This window comes from Balaenoptera ricei, chromosome 3 (assembly GCF_028023285.1).
Source record: "Balaenoptera ricei isolate mBalRic1 chromosome 3, mBalRic1.hap2, whole genome shotgun sequence".
Lineage (NCBI taxonomy): Eukaryota > Metazoa > Chordata > Mammalia > Artiodactyla > Balaenopteridae > Balaenoptera > Balaenoptera ricei.
This window is the reverse complement of record NC_082641.1, coordinates 147,856,864-147,869,757: the sequence shown is the minus strand read 5'-3', so window position 1 is coordinate 147,869,757 and position 12,894 is coordinate 147,856,864. Positions and strand designations below refer to the sequence as shown.

At 48.1% G+C, this 12,894-nt stretch overlaps 1 protein-coding gene across 2 annotated transcripts in view; it reads left to right on the top strand.

Annotated features, from left to right (window-relative positions):
- The window catches only part of SLIT3 (slit guidance ligand 3), a 618,579-nt gene that overhangs the window by 569,891 nt on the left and 35,794 nt on the right, over positions 1-12,894 (top strand). For both annotated transcript variants that reach the window (XM_059917657.1, XM_059917656.1), the window contains 3 exons: positions 1,299-1,438; positions 3,130-3,223; positions 7,463-7,600. In XM_059917657.1, coding sequence (XP_059773640.1) covers positions 1,299-1,438; positions 3,130-3,223; positions 7,463-7,600 — 372 coding nt within the window. The remainder of the gene's footprint in view (positions 1-1,298; positions 1,439-3,129; positions 3,224-7,462; positions 7,601-12,894) is intronic.

The following is a 12,894-nucleotide window of genomic DNA, read 5'->3' as shown; positions in this document are numbered from 1 at the left end:
AGCCTTTTGTAGAAAATGTGACCCAGTTTTCAGGCCACAGAGGGAAGGAGGTTAATTAGGATTCTAGGACCACAAAAATCCACTTCCTATTAGTTTAGTTTTGTTGTTTAGCTAAACGCCCAAGTCAGAGCAGTCTCTGAAATGGAGAGAGGCCTGGAATTCCAGGTCTGAGGCTGGAACACACGTGCGTGGATGGGGTGTATGTCCCTGGCCCCTGACGAGGGGGGATGGGCCACAGAAAGAGTGAAATTCCCTGCAGCGCTTCTTTAATCAAACGCTTGGCTCCCACCTGCATCCTCCCAGCCCCCCTCACCCCTTGTCAGCTGCCCAGAACTGACTTCATCAGTTCTGACTTACTTTGCATGCCTAATCCTGGGGATGTAGCCAAGGTCGGGCAGAGGACGGGGGTTGAGGTTTTTAATCCAAGAGGTCTAACACACCAGAGACAGGTTAAGAAAATGCCTCATACTGATCTATGGTGTTTTAAGCCAGGCTCACCAGAAAGTGTTGGCAGGCGAGGGGCCCTCCCACCCTTCCCTCAGCCCCCAGAAGCTGGAGGGGGCTCAGAAGTAGCAGGAATACCTGACAGGGAGAAATGGCATCCCTGAGGATAAGGTTAAGAAGGTGGGTAGTTTTGCCTAGAACTAAATCTAGCTGACATGTTCTGAACATTTTCGCTGTGCTGTGTACCCTTCTAAGCGTTTTACTTGTATAATCTCATTGGATGCCTGCAGCCACCCTGGGGGTAGATAAATAGCACCAGTCAACAGCTGAGGAAACTGAGACGCAGAATTTAACTCCCAGGAAACCTGGTTGCAGAGCCTGACCTATGTCCTGCTCCTGCTCCAGATAAAAAGGCTGCCCTTGAGCAGAGAATCACCAAAAGGGCAGGGTTCGTCTTGCTCTTTCTCTCCTTGTCTACAAAAGAGTCTACCCAAAGGCTGATTAGGAGCCAGCTGGAGGAATTTAAGCTCTACCCAGGAAACCACATCCAGCTGGGGGAGCGGTGAAGGAGGCATGGTCGATGGGAATTGCCCCTTGGCGAGGTAGCCATCCAGGGCCAGGGGAGATGGAATACCGCCCGGAGACAGGGGGCTAGATGAAATGCCCTCTCAGGCTCCTAAGGGTCTTCCTGCTTAGGACCCCAAGACCTCCTGGGTCCACCGTGCTGCCCGGGACTTTCATCCAGAGGAGAAACCTGACTGATTGATTGTATTTCCCACCTTCCCCTCTGCCGCTCCAACCCACCCCTCTCCCTGACCCCCGGCTCCCCTCTCCACACCCACACGCCCCCACAGCTGCTCCTGCCCGCTGGGCTTCGAGGGGCAGCGGTGTGAGATCAACCCGGACGACTGCGAGGACAACGACTGTGAGAACAACGCCACCTGTGTGGACGGGATCAACAACTACGTGTGCGTGTGCCCACCAAACTACACAGGTGAGCCCCCTGACGCCCGAGTGCGGCTTGGCGTGTGCACGCCGTGGCTTGCCGTGCATTGGAAGGGTACCACTTTCTTAGCTTCTTCCAAAGACTCCACCTCCTGTCCCCCTCTGGACAAAGTCTTGAACCCCCAAAACCTGGTACTGTGCCATGAGGGGCTTCCCAGAGGCCCTCTCTCTTCTAGCCTGTCCACCCCTCCGCCGCCTCCTCCCCCCACCCTGCAAATCACTAGCTCCTCCCCACTTTGAACAGGTCCCCAGGGCCCTTTCAGCTGTGTGTTCATTTGGTTCGCGTTCATCCCCTCCTTCGGGAACCCTGGAGCCCTGGTGGTGTTTGAAGCCGGCACAGAGGCACTTGCACGGCGGTCACGCTCCGTTCGGGTCTGAACCGACGGTGGGCACATGGGCAGGGGTGGAGGGAGCTGAGGAAACACGCATTAAGGCAGTTTCCCGCCTGCGTCTGCCGTGGACCGGGGTGCAGTTCTGGTGTGTTGTACTTTGTTCCTGAGAATGGGACGTAGTGGTTTTGTCTGTGCCAGAAAACATCAGAAAGTGCCCCCCACGGAAACCGCACCTCTCTGGGTGTCTCCAGCAGGTGAGGGGAGGCTTAGAAGGCACACAGTGCTCTCTGTGGTCTTGAGAGACCGGGGCAAAATGAGGACGGGGTGGGGGGGGGTGTCAGCGTATCCTCACCGCAACAGAGAACAGACGCCGGGGCTGTGCCTGTCATGCTTTTACTCCCCGGCCATCCTCAGGACCGTCCTCTGCCCCGTCCCCTGGGAGCCGCGGCCCAGGCTGCCTTCTCCTGCCCACGCTTGCCCTCTGAATGAACTTCCCTGGCTGGAAGTTTGTTTCTTCTAGATCCCTCTCCACCTGGCTTGCCGGGGGTGGAATGTGAGGAAGCGCAAAGCTCAGAAGTGCATCTGCCAGGGACCTCCCCCCTGCCGTCCTACCTTACCTCCCACATTCCCAAAACACACTTTCAGGTGGTGTGAGTATTTCAGGGCTTATATCCTTGGGTATTTATGGCCTGTTAGGCATTTTCTGACACTGTGAATTTCAAAGGGGATGTATCCAGAGACCAGAACTTCACATTCTTTCCATATTTTCTTCTCTGAGAAAATCCAAGGGGCTTACTTACCTGTAACAGGTGGGCTGTGCTGCTAAGCACTGTCCCCTCCTCCAGGAAGCCTCTGGGTTTCCACCGAGTTTTCCCATCATCGCGCTGACAGCTCTGTGTTGTAATCAATTGCCTGCTTATTTGTAGATACACATCCCCCCCCCCGCACTAGCCATGGGGGGGAGGGGGGGACAGGGCCAGGTCACGGCTGTGTCCCCAGCACAGTGCTGCCACACAGGAGGTGCTCCACAAATGGGTGTGGAAGGAAAAACAAATAAGCATAGCCCAAGGTCAGGGGTGGTTTCAGCTGCCGCCGCCCCTATATAATCAAGTGAAATAGCCAAATGGTGGTGCAGTGACCGTGCCCGGGTGAGGTCCTGCAGTCTTCCCATGGTCACTGCCAGGGAAATCGAGGCTGAGGCACAGGAGAAAGGAGACGCCAAAAGAGCAAATGCAGGGCTCCTGATACCCGTGACCTCCTGGCTAGGGGCTGGATGAACCTGACTTCTAGCCAGGGCATTCCCCCCGGTACCCACCCTGATGCCTGGGTTCTCTACCCACCCCACCAGGTGAGCTGTGCGACGAGGTGATCGACCACTGCGTGCCCGGGATGAACCTCTGTCAGCATGAGGCAAAGTGCGTCTCCCTGGACAGAGGATTCAGGTGAGGCTCGTTCATGCCCAGCACCGGGTCCCAAGGACTCGGCTCCAGCAGTCTGGGTTTGAGGCAGAGACTCTGGGGCTTCCTCCATATTTTTTTTCCTCTCTCTCTCTCTTTCTGCCTGTTACTTGTTTGTTACCATGTGCTTTTCTGTATCTCTGACCAGTCATGGTCTAATTCTCTTGGTCTCTCTCTGTCTCTCTTTCTGAGCCTCTGTGTCTGTCCTCTCTGTTCCCTCTCCCTCAGGCCCCAGATTCTCACTGTGCTGAAGGCAGTGGGTAGCGCAGGAGGTTTTCAACTCCCTCCCTCCAAGGCCCTTGCCATGGACCTGGGGGAGGAAAAGTTGACACAAAACAAAGGTTAAGAAAAGAAGCAACTCCTAGGGCCCTAGATTCTGGCTCTGAGTGCTGCTGGGGTTCTGAGGAGGTGGGGAGAAGAACCTTTTGGAGCAGAGAGGGAAGCCCCCCACCCTAGGAGGTGGGATGTGAAGTGACCACCAAAGAATGGGTGGAATTGGGATGCGCTGCGAGAAGGAGGGAGCCCCACAGGTGGGAGGAGAGTCTAAGAGTAGGTGAGGGTGAGAGGGGGCCGTGAGCACCTCTTCTTGTGTTTTCCTTTTCTATCTGGATATCCCAAGCCTAGAGCTTACCACCAGGGAAAACGCAAGAGGCGTGTAGGGCCTCTGGCTTCAGAGGGAGCAAAGGAAGCTGCGGTCCTTTGGTGCGTGCACCCTCCTTCAAGTCTGCCTTACCTGCTCCTGTCCCCTCGGAGATGTGCCGGGTGGGCTTTCACATAATCGAGTTCCCTGAGCTTGAGTAAGAGCGAGGGATGCCTCCCCCACACCCTGCTTTGCCCACTCCAGGATTTGACTGCAGATCAGGGCTGTTCTTTAACTGAAGGAAGAGCAAAGGGGTAGGAAGAGATGCTTAAAACACAAACTTGAACCCAAAGCCGAGCCGGCTGGACTGACAGGAAAAGTGCTTTGGGTGTACCTAAGAAGGGGCAGTGATGGTGACTGGGCATCTGAGCTATGAAGAGTGGGTAGCATATCTGTAGATGGAAAGGAGATCAGTGGCATTCCAGGCTGAGTGGACGGCAAACTCAGAGGACGCTGGCTTGGACAAGCATAGCGAGCTTGGAGACTGGTCAGAAGTGGTCCAGGGTACAGGTCTGGGAATGGGGTGCTAGAGGCTTAGGACCAGAGATCACGATTCTCTACTACTTGTCCCTGGAAACTCTCTCTACTGTAACCAAGACCCCTTGAGTTCAAGGACAATATAGAATATAGAAACCAGTCTCGCTTTCAAAAATCTTGAGATAATATTGATATATTTATGCACAATGTCTCTTAGAATCTTGAAGAGGTCTACAGGCCAACTCAGTAATGTTGATTTTTTTTTTTTCTTTTTGAGATGCATTTAAATGAAAAGTCCCTTCTCCCAGTGCATCATTTTATAATGTTATCGCCCTCCCCTGCCATCACCATAACAACTCACATCCCAAGGCAGGCAACAGGGGCATTAACAAAAGAGATGTGCAGTCAGTGCAACCTCTGCCCAAGTTTGAAGATGTTTATCCTTGGGGATTTCCTTGTATGCTGTTCTAATGAGGCCTCAACTCAACAGAACAGATAGTACTCTATCAGTATCTGTGACACGAACACTGAAATAATAATATACTGAAGCCCTGAAAATAATAATGAACACTGCCCATGCACACTGAAAATAATAACAGAAACAAAGATGGCAGTGGCTAACATGCACTGAACACTCCCTCTGTGTCAGGCACTGTGCAGTATCTCACTTAACGCTCAGCGATCTTAGGATGTAGAAACTGTTACCCACCTCCCACGTGGGGCTGAGGCTCCGTGAGGTGCAGCAAGCAGCCGGCACACGTGCACAGAAAGGGATGCGAGTCAATCCGGGCCTGACTGATTCCTCGGCTAAATCCAGAGGCTCCTGAAGTCACTTGGTTACTCCTCCTGGTCCAGAATCAGTAGGTCGAATGCATATCAAAATTGCATAACCCTTACTTACGCTTTAGAAAAAAGATAAAGGCAAAACATTGGAGGACAACAGGGAATGCAGGTTGTACCACCAGATGCTTGTCTTTGGCCGATGAGGAAATGTCGTAGAGATCCTCGCTATTGGAGGTGAGGTCCATGAACCAGCAGTGTCAGTATCCCATGGGAGCTTGTTGGGAATGCTAATTCCCAGGCCCCACCCAGACTCCCTGAATCACAAGCTGCACTTTAACAAGACCCCTGAGTGTTTCGTTTAGGAAGTGCAGGTGTGGAGAGGGCTGTAGCACTGGGAGAAAAGAAGGATGTAAACACGCCTTCCTCCAGACTTCCACTGCTTCATCTGCGAGGGAGCATGGCTTCCCTAATTCCTCATAAAGACCTGCTCAGTACGCTCGAATGCCATGCTTATCAGGCTGGGTTTTCCCCTGTAAGTAGTGAGCAGCTATTATTGCCTTGGAGAAGCTCATACAGCTTGAGTTGCGCTGCAGGTACTTCTTAGAATTCAGGAGACACAAACACAGATGCCTGCTGGGGCCAGGTTTAACCCTAGCAGAGGCCTGGCCTGTGATATACTGAGCATGTGCCCCCAAAAGGCATCCCCGAGCTGTTCCTTTAAAAGACTAGGAAGGAATGGGGGCTAAGATGTGAAAGTTTGCACCTTCTGGTGCAGCAATAGGTCACATACTTCAAATTTACCCATCAAATAAGTAAATAGGTCAGATCTTAGCAGATTTCACAGCTTTTGGACGCAGGTCCAGTAAATCCTCAGATTCTAGAACTTGCCCCCCCTCCAGGGACACCCCACCCCCTGAGTATCTTACCTTGCCATGAATTCACAGCATGCACCATGTTCTGGCAGCCCCAGCACTGCCAGGGTCTACTTGTGATTCCAGCCCACTTCCAGCCATCCTAAAGGGGGTGGAGGGAGGAGAGGGAGGAGGGAGGACTATCCCTTTGCCCTGATGCTTCCCCAGTCAGGCTCCTGCGTCACATAAGTATTCCAAGGTCTCACTTCCCTCCCACCTGGCCACCCCTACCACACCTTCCCCTGCCCGTACCACCTTCCTCCTCTGACTTGGATAGGCTGTGGTTATTATTTACACTCCGCCCAGCAGAATTCAGCCAATGAGCCCAGAGAGGTGTAGAGGAGCCAGGAAGCATTTGTGTTCACACATGCCTGTATGCTGAAGCCGCTGTGAGTAAGGTGGTACCTTTGGTGTCTTCCTTGCTGGGACTTCGGCACATTGTCATCCCAGACAGAGGAGACCAGAGATGCGTGTCTCAGGCCCATGTTTAGGGAGACCCGCCGCAGCAGCCGTCTCTGGCCGGGTTGAAACCTGGGCCAGCGAGGACATGATGGAGCTGCCGACACCATGCTCCTCAGGGAGGGGCGGGTCGGCCTGCAGGGCCTGGGTTGGGCCAGTAGCTCCCATCCTCTCCCCTGGAGACCAGGAGGCATTTATCAAGGGCAAAGGGGGGATTCACCTTCTTATATCAGCCCGAATCTCTGGGGAAAAATGAACAAACAATAGAATAGAATCAAAGGGAGTGCCAACAGCATCATTTCTTCATCATCCTTATCAGCACCTTCTACATATCACACTGACTGTTTACTCAGTGTGGATCTAGTGCCCTGCACAGAGGGTATCACTTAATTTTTAAAACCACTGTTAAGAGGTGAAGTTATTCATCATCAGTCACATTGAAAAGTAAAGAAACTGAAACACAGAGAGGCAGTGAGTGGCAGATACACCGAGAACAGGGTCTGACACACGTAAGTGTAAACGAAGTATCACTGACACACGTTAAGTGTTACACGGTGGGGGGCCTCAGGGAAGTCAGGTCAGCTCTCCTGGAGCCCTGGTTTCCTCCTGGTATTGGAGGGGGACCGACCCTCCTTCACAGGGTGCTGGGAGGCCTTAGCAAGGCACTCCGTGAAAGGTGCTTAGCCCAGTGCCTGGCACAAAGGCAGGCTAAGCTGAATATTAGTTCTATGTAGACAGTGGTAGATCCAAGCCAAAACCTGTGTGACCGCAGCCCTGCGCTCTTCAGCCGGCTCCTGACAAGATGCCCCATGTGAAGCAGGCAGACATTGGCTTGCAGTGACCAGAGGCTGTGGACAGCCCATGAGACCCACTGCAGGCCAGGCTTTGGGGAGCCCGCAAGAGCTGCGGGGACTTGGCCGGGCCATAGAACAGCTTCGCTCCGCTGTGTTCCAGGTGCGAATGTCTCCCTGGCTACAGCGGGAAGCTCTGCGAGGTGAACAGTGACGACTGCACAGCCCACAGGTGCCGCCATGGGGCCCAGTGCGTGGATGCGGTCAACGGCTACACATGCACGTGCCCCCAGGGCTTCAGGTATGGTCAAGCGGCCGGATGGCGGGGGGCAGCGGGCTGGGGGCTGGTGGGCCCAGGCAGCCAGGGTGGAGACCCAGATAGCCCTAGCCCTAGGTCTCTGTGGTGCCTTTATTCCCCCAAACCATCTTCAGCCCTTCCAAGTGCCAGAGCAGACCTTGTTCACCCCATGCTGTAGATGGAAAAAAAGAGGTACCCAAGGCAACCACGTGGAAGTCGGACTTAGGGTCCAGCTCATAGCATGTCAAACTTGGGCGTGATTCCATCTAACGAAAGATGCTACCATTTTGGAGCCCAGCTTGGAGGGTGTGGGTAGGCACATGGCCACGCTGGCAGGAGTCTTCTTTCTGGGCTGGAGAACAAAAACAGTATGGTCCCCTAATGGCAGGAAAATGGAGGCGAATGGGATGGTTTGGGGGTCAGTCATTGGAATCAGTGAAGCCAGGGAGAGAAAGGGGAGACTGGAGGCCCTGGCCAGGTGGTCAGATGTCTGTGGGGTACGTGGAAGGGGTATGAGGGTGCCGGCTCTCGTGCCCACACTGACTGGAAGGGAAGGGCCCAGGGGGGCCTGGAGGGGAGGCAGGGGCCATTTAAGGGGGGTCAGACTGGGGGACAGTCCTGTATACATGTCAGTACTCATGGAGGTACAGATCTGACTGTGCAGCCGAGCCCTGGTCATAGACTCTGAGAACGTGAGCCTGGAAGGAACCATGAGTTCTCAAGGCAGTTGGTTCCAAAGCCTGATTGAGACCATCTGCATGCGAGGCTTGTGAAAATATAAGTTCCAGAGCCCCACCCCAGAGCTACGAAATTAGAATTTGGGGTGGGGAGAAGGAGCTGGAAACCCACACTTAAAAAAATTTTTTTTAATTGTGGTTGTGGTAAAATGCACATAACACAAAATTTACCATCTTAAGCATTTTTAAATGTACAGTAAGTACATTCATATTGCCGTGCAAACATCACCACCATCCATCTCCAGAACTCGTTTTGTTTTGTTTTTTTTTTTTTTTGGCTGTGTTGGGTCTTCGTTGCTGCACGCGGGCTTTCTCTACTTGCTGCGAGTGCAGGCTACTCTTTTTTTTTTCTCTCTTTACCATCTTTATTGGAGTATAATTGCTTTACAATGGTGTGTTAGTTTCTACTGTATAACAAAGTGAATCAGCTATACATATATCCCCATATCTCCTCCCTCTTACATCTCCCTCCCACCCTCCCTATCCCACCCCTCTAGGTGGTCACAAAGCACCGAGCTGATCTCCCTGTGCTATGCAGCACCTTCCCACTAGCTATTTTACATTTGGTAGTGTATATATGTCCATGCCACTCTCTCATTTTGTCCCAGCTTACCCTTCCCCACCCACGTCCTCAAGTCCATTCTCTATGTCTGTGTCTTTATTCCTGTCCTGCCCCTAGGTTCATCAGTACCTTTTTTTTTTTTAGATTCCATATATATGTGTTAGCATATGGTATTGGTTTTTCTCTTTCTGACTTTGCTTCACTCTGTATGACAGACTCTAAGTCCATCCACCTCACTACAAATAACTCAATTTCATTTCTTCTTATGGCTGAGTAATATTCCATTGTATATATGTGCCACATCTTCTTTATCCATTCATCTGTCAATGGACACTTGGGTTGCTTCCATGTACTGGCTATTGTAAGTAGTGCTGCAGTGAACATTATGGTACATGACTTGTTTTGAATTATGGTTTTCTCAGGGAATATGCCCAGTAGTGGGATTGCTGGGTCATATGGTAGTTCTATTTTTAGTTTTTTAAGGAACCTCCTCCATACTGTTCTCCATAGTGACTGTATCAATTTACATTCCCACCAACAATGCAAGAGGGTTCCCTTTTCTCCACACCCTCTCCAGCATTTATTGTTTCTAGATTTTTTGATGATGGCCATTCTGACCGGTGTGAGGTGATACCTCATTGTAGTTTTGATTTGCATTTCTCTAATGATTAGTGATGTTGAGCATCCTTTCATGTGGTTGTTGCCAATCTGTATATCTTCTTTGGAGAAATGTCTATTTAGGTCTTCTGCCCATTTTTGGATTGTGCTGTTTGTTTTTTTGATATTGAGCTGCATGAGCTGCTTGTATATTTTGGAGATTAATCCTTTGTCAGTTTCTTCATTTGCAAATATTTTCTCCCATTCTGAGGGTTGTCTCTTCATCTGGTTTATGGTTTCCTTTGCTGTGCAAAAGCTTTTAAGTTTCATTAGGTCCCATGTGTTTATTTTTGTTTTTATTTCCATTTCTCTAGGACATGGGTCAAAAAGGATCTTGCTGTGATTCTTGTCATAGAGTGTTCTGCCTATGTTTTCCTCTAAGAGTTTATATTACAGTGTCTGGCCTTACATTTAGGTCTTTAATCCATTTTGAGTTTATTTTTTTATACGGTGTTAGGGAGTGTTCTAATTTCATTCTTTTACATGTAGCTGTCTAGTTTTCCCAACACTACTTATTGATGAGGCTGTCTTTTCTCCATTGTATATTCTTGCCTCCTTTATCAAAGACAAGGTGACCATATGTGCGTGAGTTTATCTCTGGGCTTTCTATCCTGTTCCATTGATCTATATTTCTATTTTTGTGCCAGTACCATATTATCTTGATTACCGTAGCTTTGTAGTATAGTCTGAAGTCCGGGAGCCTGAGTCCTCCAGCTCCGTTTTGCTTTCTCAAGATTGCTTTGGCTATTTGGGGTCTTTTGTGTTTCCATACAAATTGTAAAATTTTTTGTTCTAGTTTTGTGAAAAATGCCTTTGGTAGTTTGATAGGAATTGCATTGAATCTGTAGATTGCTTTGGGTAGTAGAGTCATTTTCACAATGTTGATTCTTCCAATCCAAGAACATGGTATATCTCTCCATCTGTTTGTATCGTCTTTAATTTCTTTCATCAGTGTCTTATAGTTTTTTGCATACAGGTCTTTTGTCTCCTTAGGTAGGTTTATTCCTAGGTATTTTATTCTTTATGTTGCAGTGGTAAATGGGAGTGTTTCCTTAATTTCTCTTTCTGATTTTTCATCATTAGTGTATAGGAATGCAAGAGATTTCTGTGCATTCATTTTGTATCCTGCTACTTTACCAAATTCATTGATTAGCTCTAGTAGTTTTCTGGTAGCATCTTTAGGATTCTCTATGTATAGTATCATGTCATCTGCAAACAGTGACAGTTTTACTTCTTCTTTTCTGATTTGGATTCCTTTTATTTCTTTTTTTTCTCTGATTGCTGTGGCTAAAACTTCCAAAACTATGTTGAATAATAGCAGTGAGAGTGGGCAACCTTGTCTTGTTCCTGATCTTAGTGGAAATGGTTTCAGTTTTTCACCATTGAGGAAAATGTTGGCTGTGGGTTTGTCATATATGGCCTTTATTATGTTGAGGAAAGTTCCCTCTATGCCTACTTTCTGGAGCGTTTTTATCATAAATGGGTGTTGAATTTTGTTGAAAGCTTTCTCTGCATCTATTGAGATGATCATATGGTTTTTCTCCTTCAGTTTGTTAATATGGTGTATCACGTTGATTGATTTGTGTATATTGAAGAATCCTTGCATTCCTGGGATAAACCCCACTTGATCATGGTGTATGATCCTTTTAATGTGTTGTTGGAGTCTGTTTGCTAGTATTTTGTTGAGGATTTTTGCATCTATGTTCATGAGTGATATTGGTCTGTAATTTTCTTTTTTTGTTGTATCTTTGTCTGGTTTTGGTATCAGGGTGATGGTGGCCTCGTAGAATAAGTTTGGGAGTGTTCCTCCCTCTGCTATATTTTGGAAGAGTTTGAGAAGGATAGGTGTTAGCTCTTCTCTAAATGTTTGATAGAATTCTCCTGTGGAGCCATCTGGTCCTGGGCTTTTGTTTGCTGGCAGATTTTTAATCACAGTTTCAATTTCAGTGCTTGTGATTGGTCTGTTTATATTTTCTATTTCTTCCTGGTTCAGTCTTGGAAGGTTATGCTTTTCTAAGAATTTGTCCATTTCTTCCAGGTTGTCCACTTTATTGGCATATAGTTGCTTGTAGTAATCTCTCATGATCCTGTGTATTTCTGCAGTGTCAGTTGTTACTTCTTTTTCATTTCTAATTCTGTTAATTTGAGTCTTGTCCCTTTTTTTCTTGATGAGTCTGGCTAATGGTTTATCAATTTTGTTTATCTTCTCAAAGAACCAGCTTTTAGTTTTATTGATCTTTGCTATTGTTTCCTTCATTTCTTTTTCATTTATTTCTTTTTTTAAAATAAATTTACTTATTTTATTTATTTATTTTTGCCTGTGTTGGGTCGTTGTGGTGCTCAGGCTTCTCACTGCGGTGCCTTCTCTTGTTGCAGAGCATGGGCTTTAGGCACGCGGGCTTCAGTAGTTGAGGCACACAGGCTCAGTAGTTGTGGCTCATGGGCTCTAGAGCGCAGGCTCAGTAGCTGTGGTGCACAGGCTTAGTTGCTCTGCGGCATGTGGGATCTTCCTGGACCAGGGATCAAACCCGTGTCTCCTGCATTGGCAGGCAGATTCTCAACCTCTGCACCACCAGGGAAGCCCTTTTTCATTTATTCCTGATCTGATCTTTATGATTTCTTTCCTTCTGCTAACTTTCGGGGTTTTTTGTTCTTCTTTCTCTAATTGCTTTAGGTTTAAGTTTAGGTTGTTTATTTGAGATTTTTCTTGTTTCTTTAGGTAGGCTTGTATTGCTATAAACTTCCCTCTTAGAACTGCTTCTGCTGCATCCCATAGGTTTTGGGTCATCGTGTTTTCATTGTCATTTGTTTCTAGGTATTTTTTCATTTCCTCTTTGATTTCTTCAGTGATCTCTTGGTTATTTAGTAGCATATTGTTTAGCCTCCATGTGTTTGTATTTTTTTTTTTACAGTTTTTTTCCTGTAATTGATATCTAGTCTCATAGCGTAGCAGTTGGAAAAGATACCTGATACAATTTCAATTTTCTTAAATTTACCAAGGCTTGATTTGTGACCCAAGATATGATCTATCCTGGAGAATGTTCCACGAGCACTTGACAAGAAAGTGTATTCTGTTTTTTTGGATGGAATGTCCTATAAATATCAATTAAGTCCATCTTGTCTAATGTGTCATTTAAAGCTTGTGTTTCCTCATTTATTTTCATTATGGATGATCTGTTCATTGGTGAAAGTGGGGTGTTAAAGTCCCCTACTATGATTGTGTTACTGTCGATTTCCCCTTTTATGGCTGTTAGCATTTGCCTTACGTACTGAAGTGCTCCTATGTTGGGTGCGTATTTACAATTGTTATATCTTCTTCTTGGATTGATCCCTTGATCATT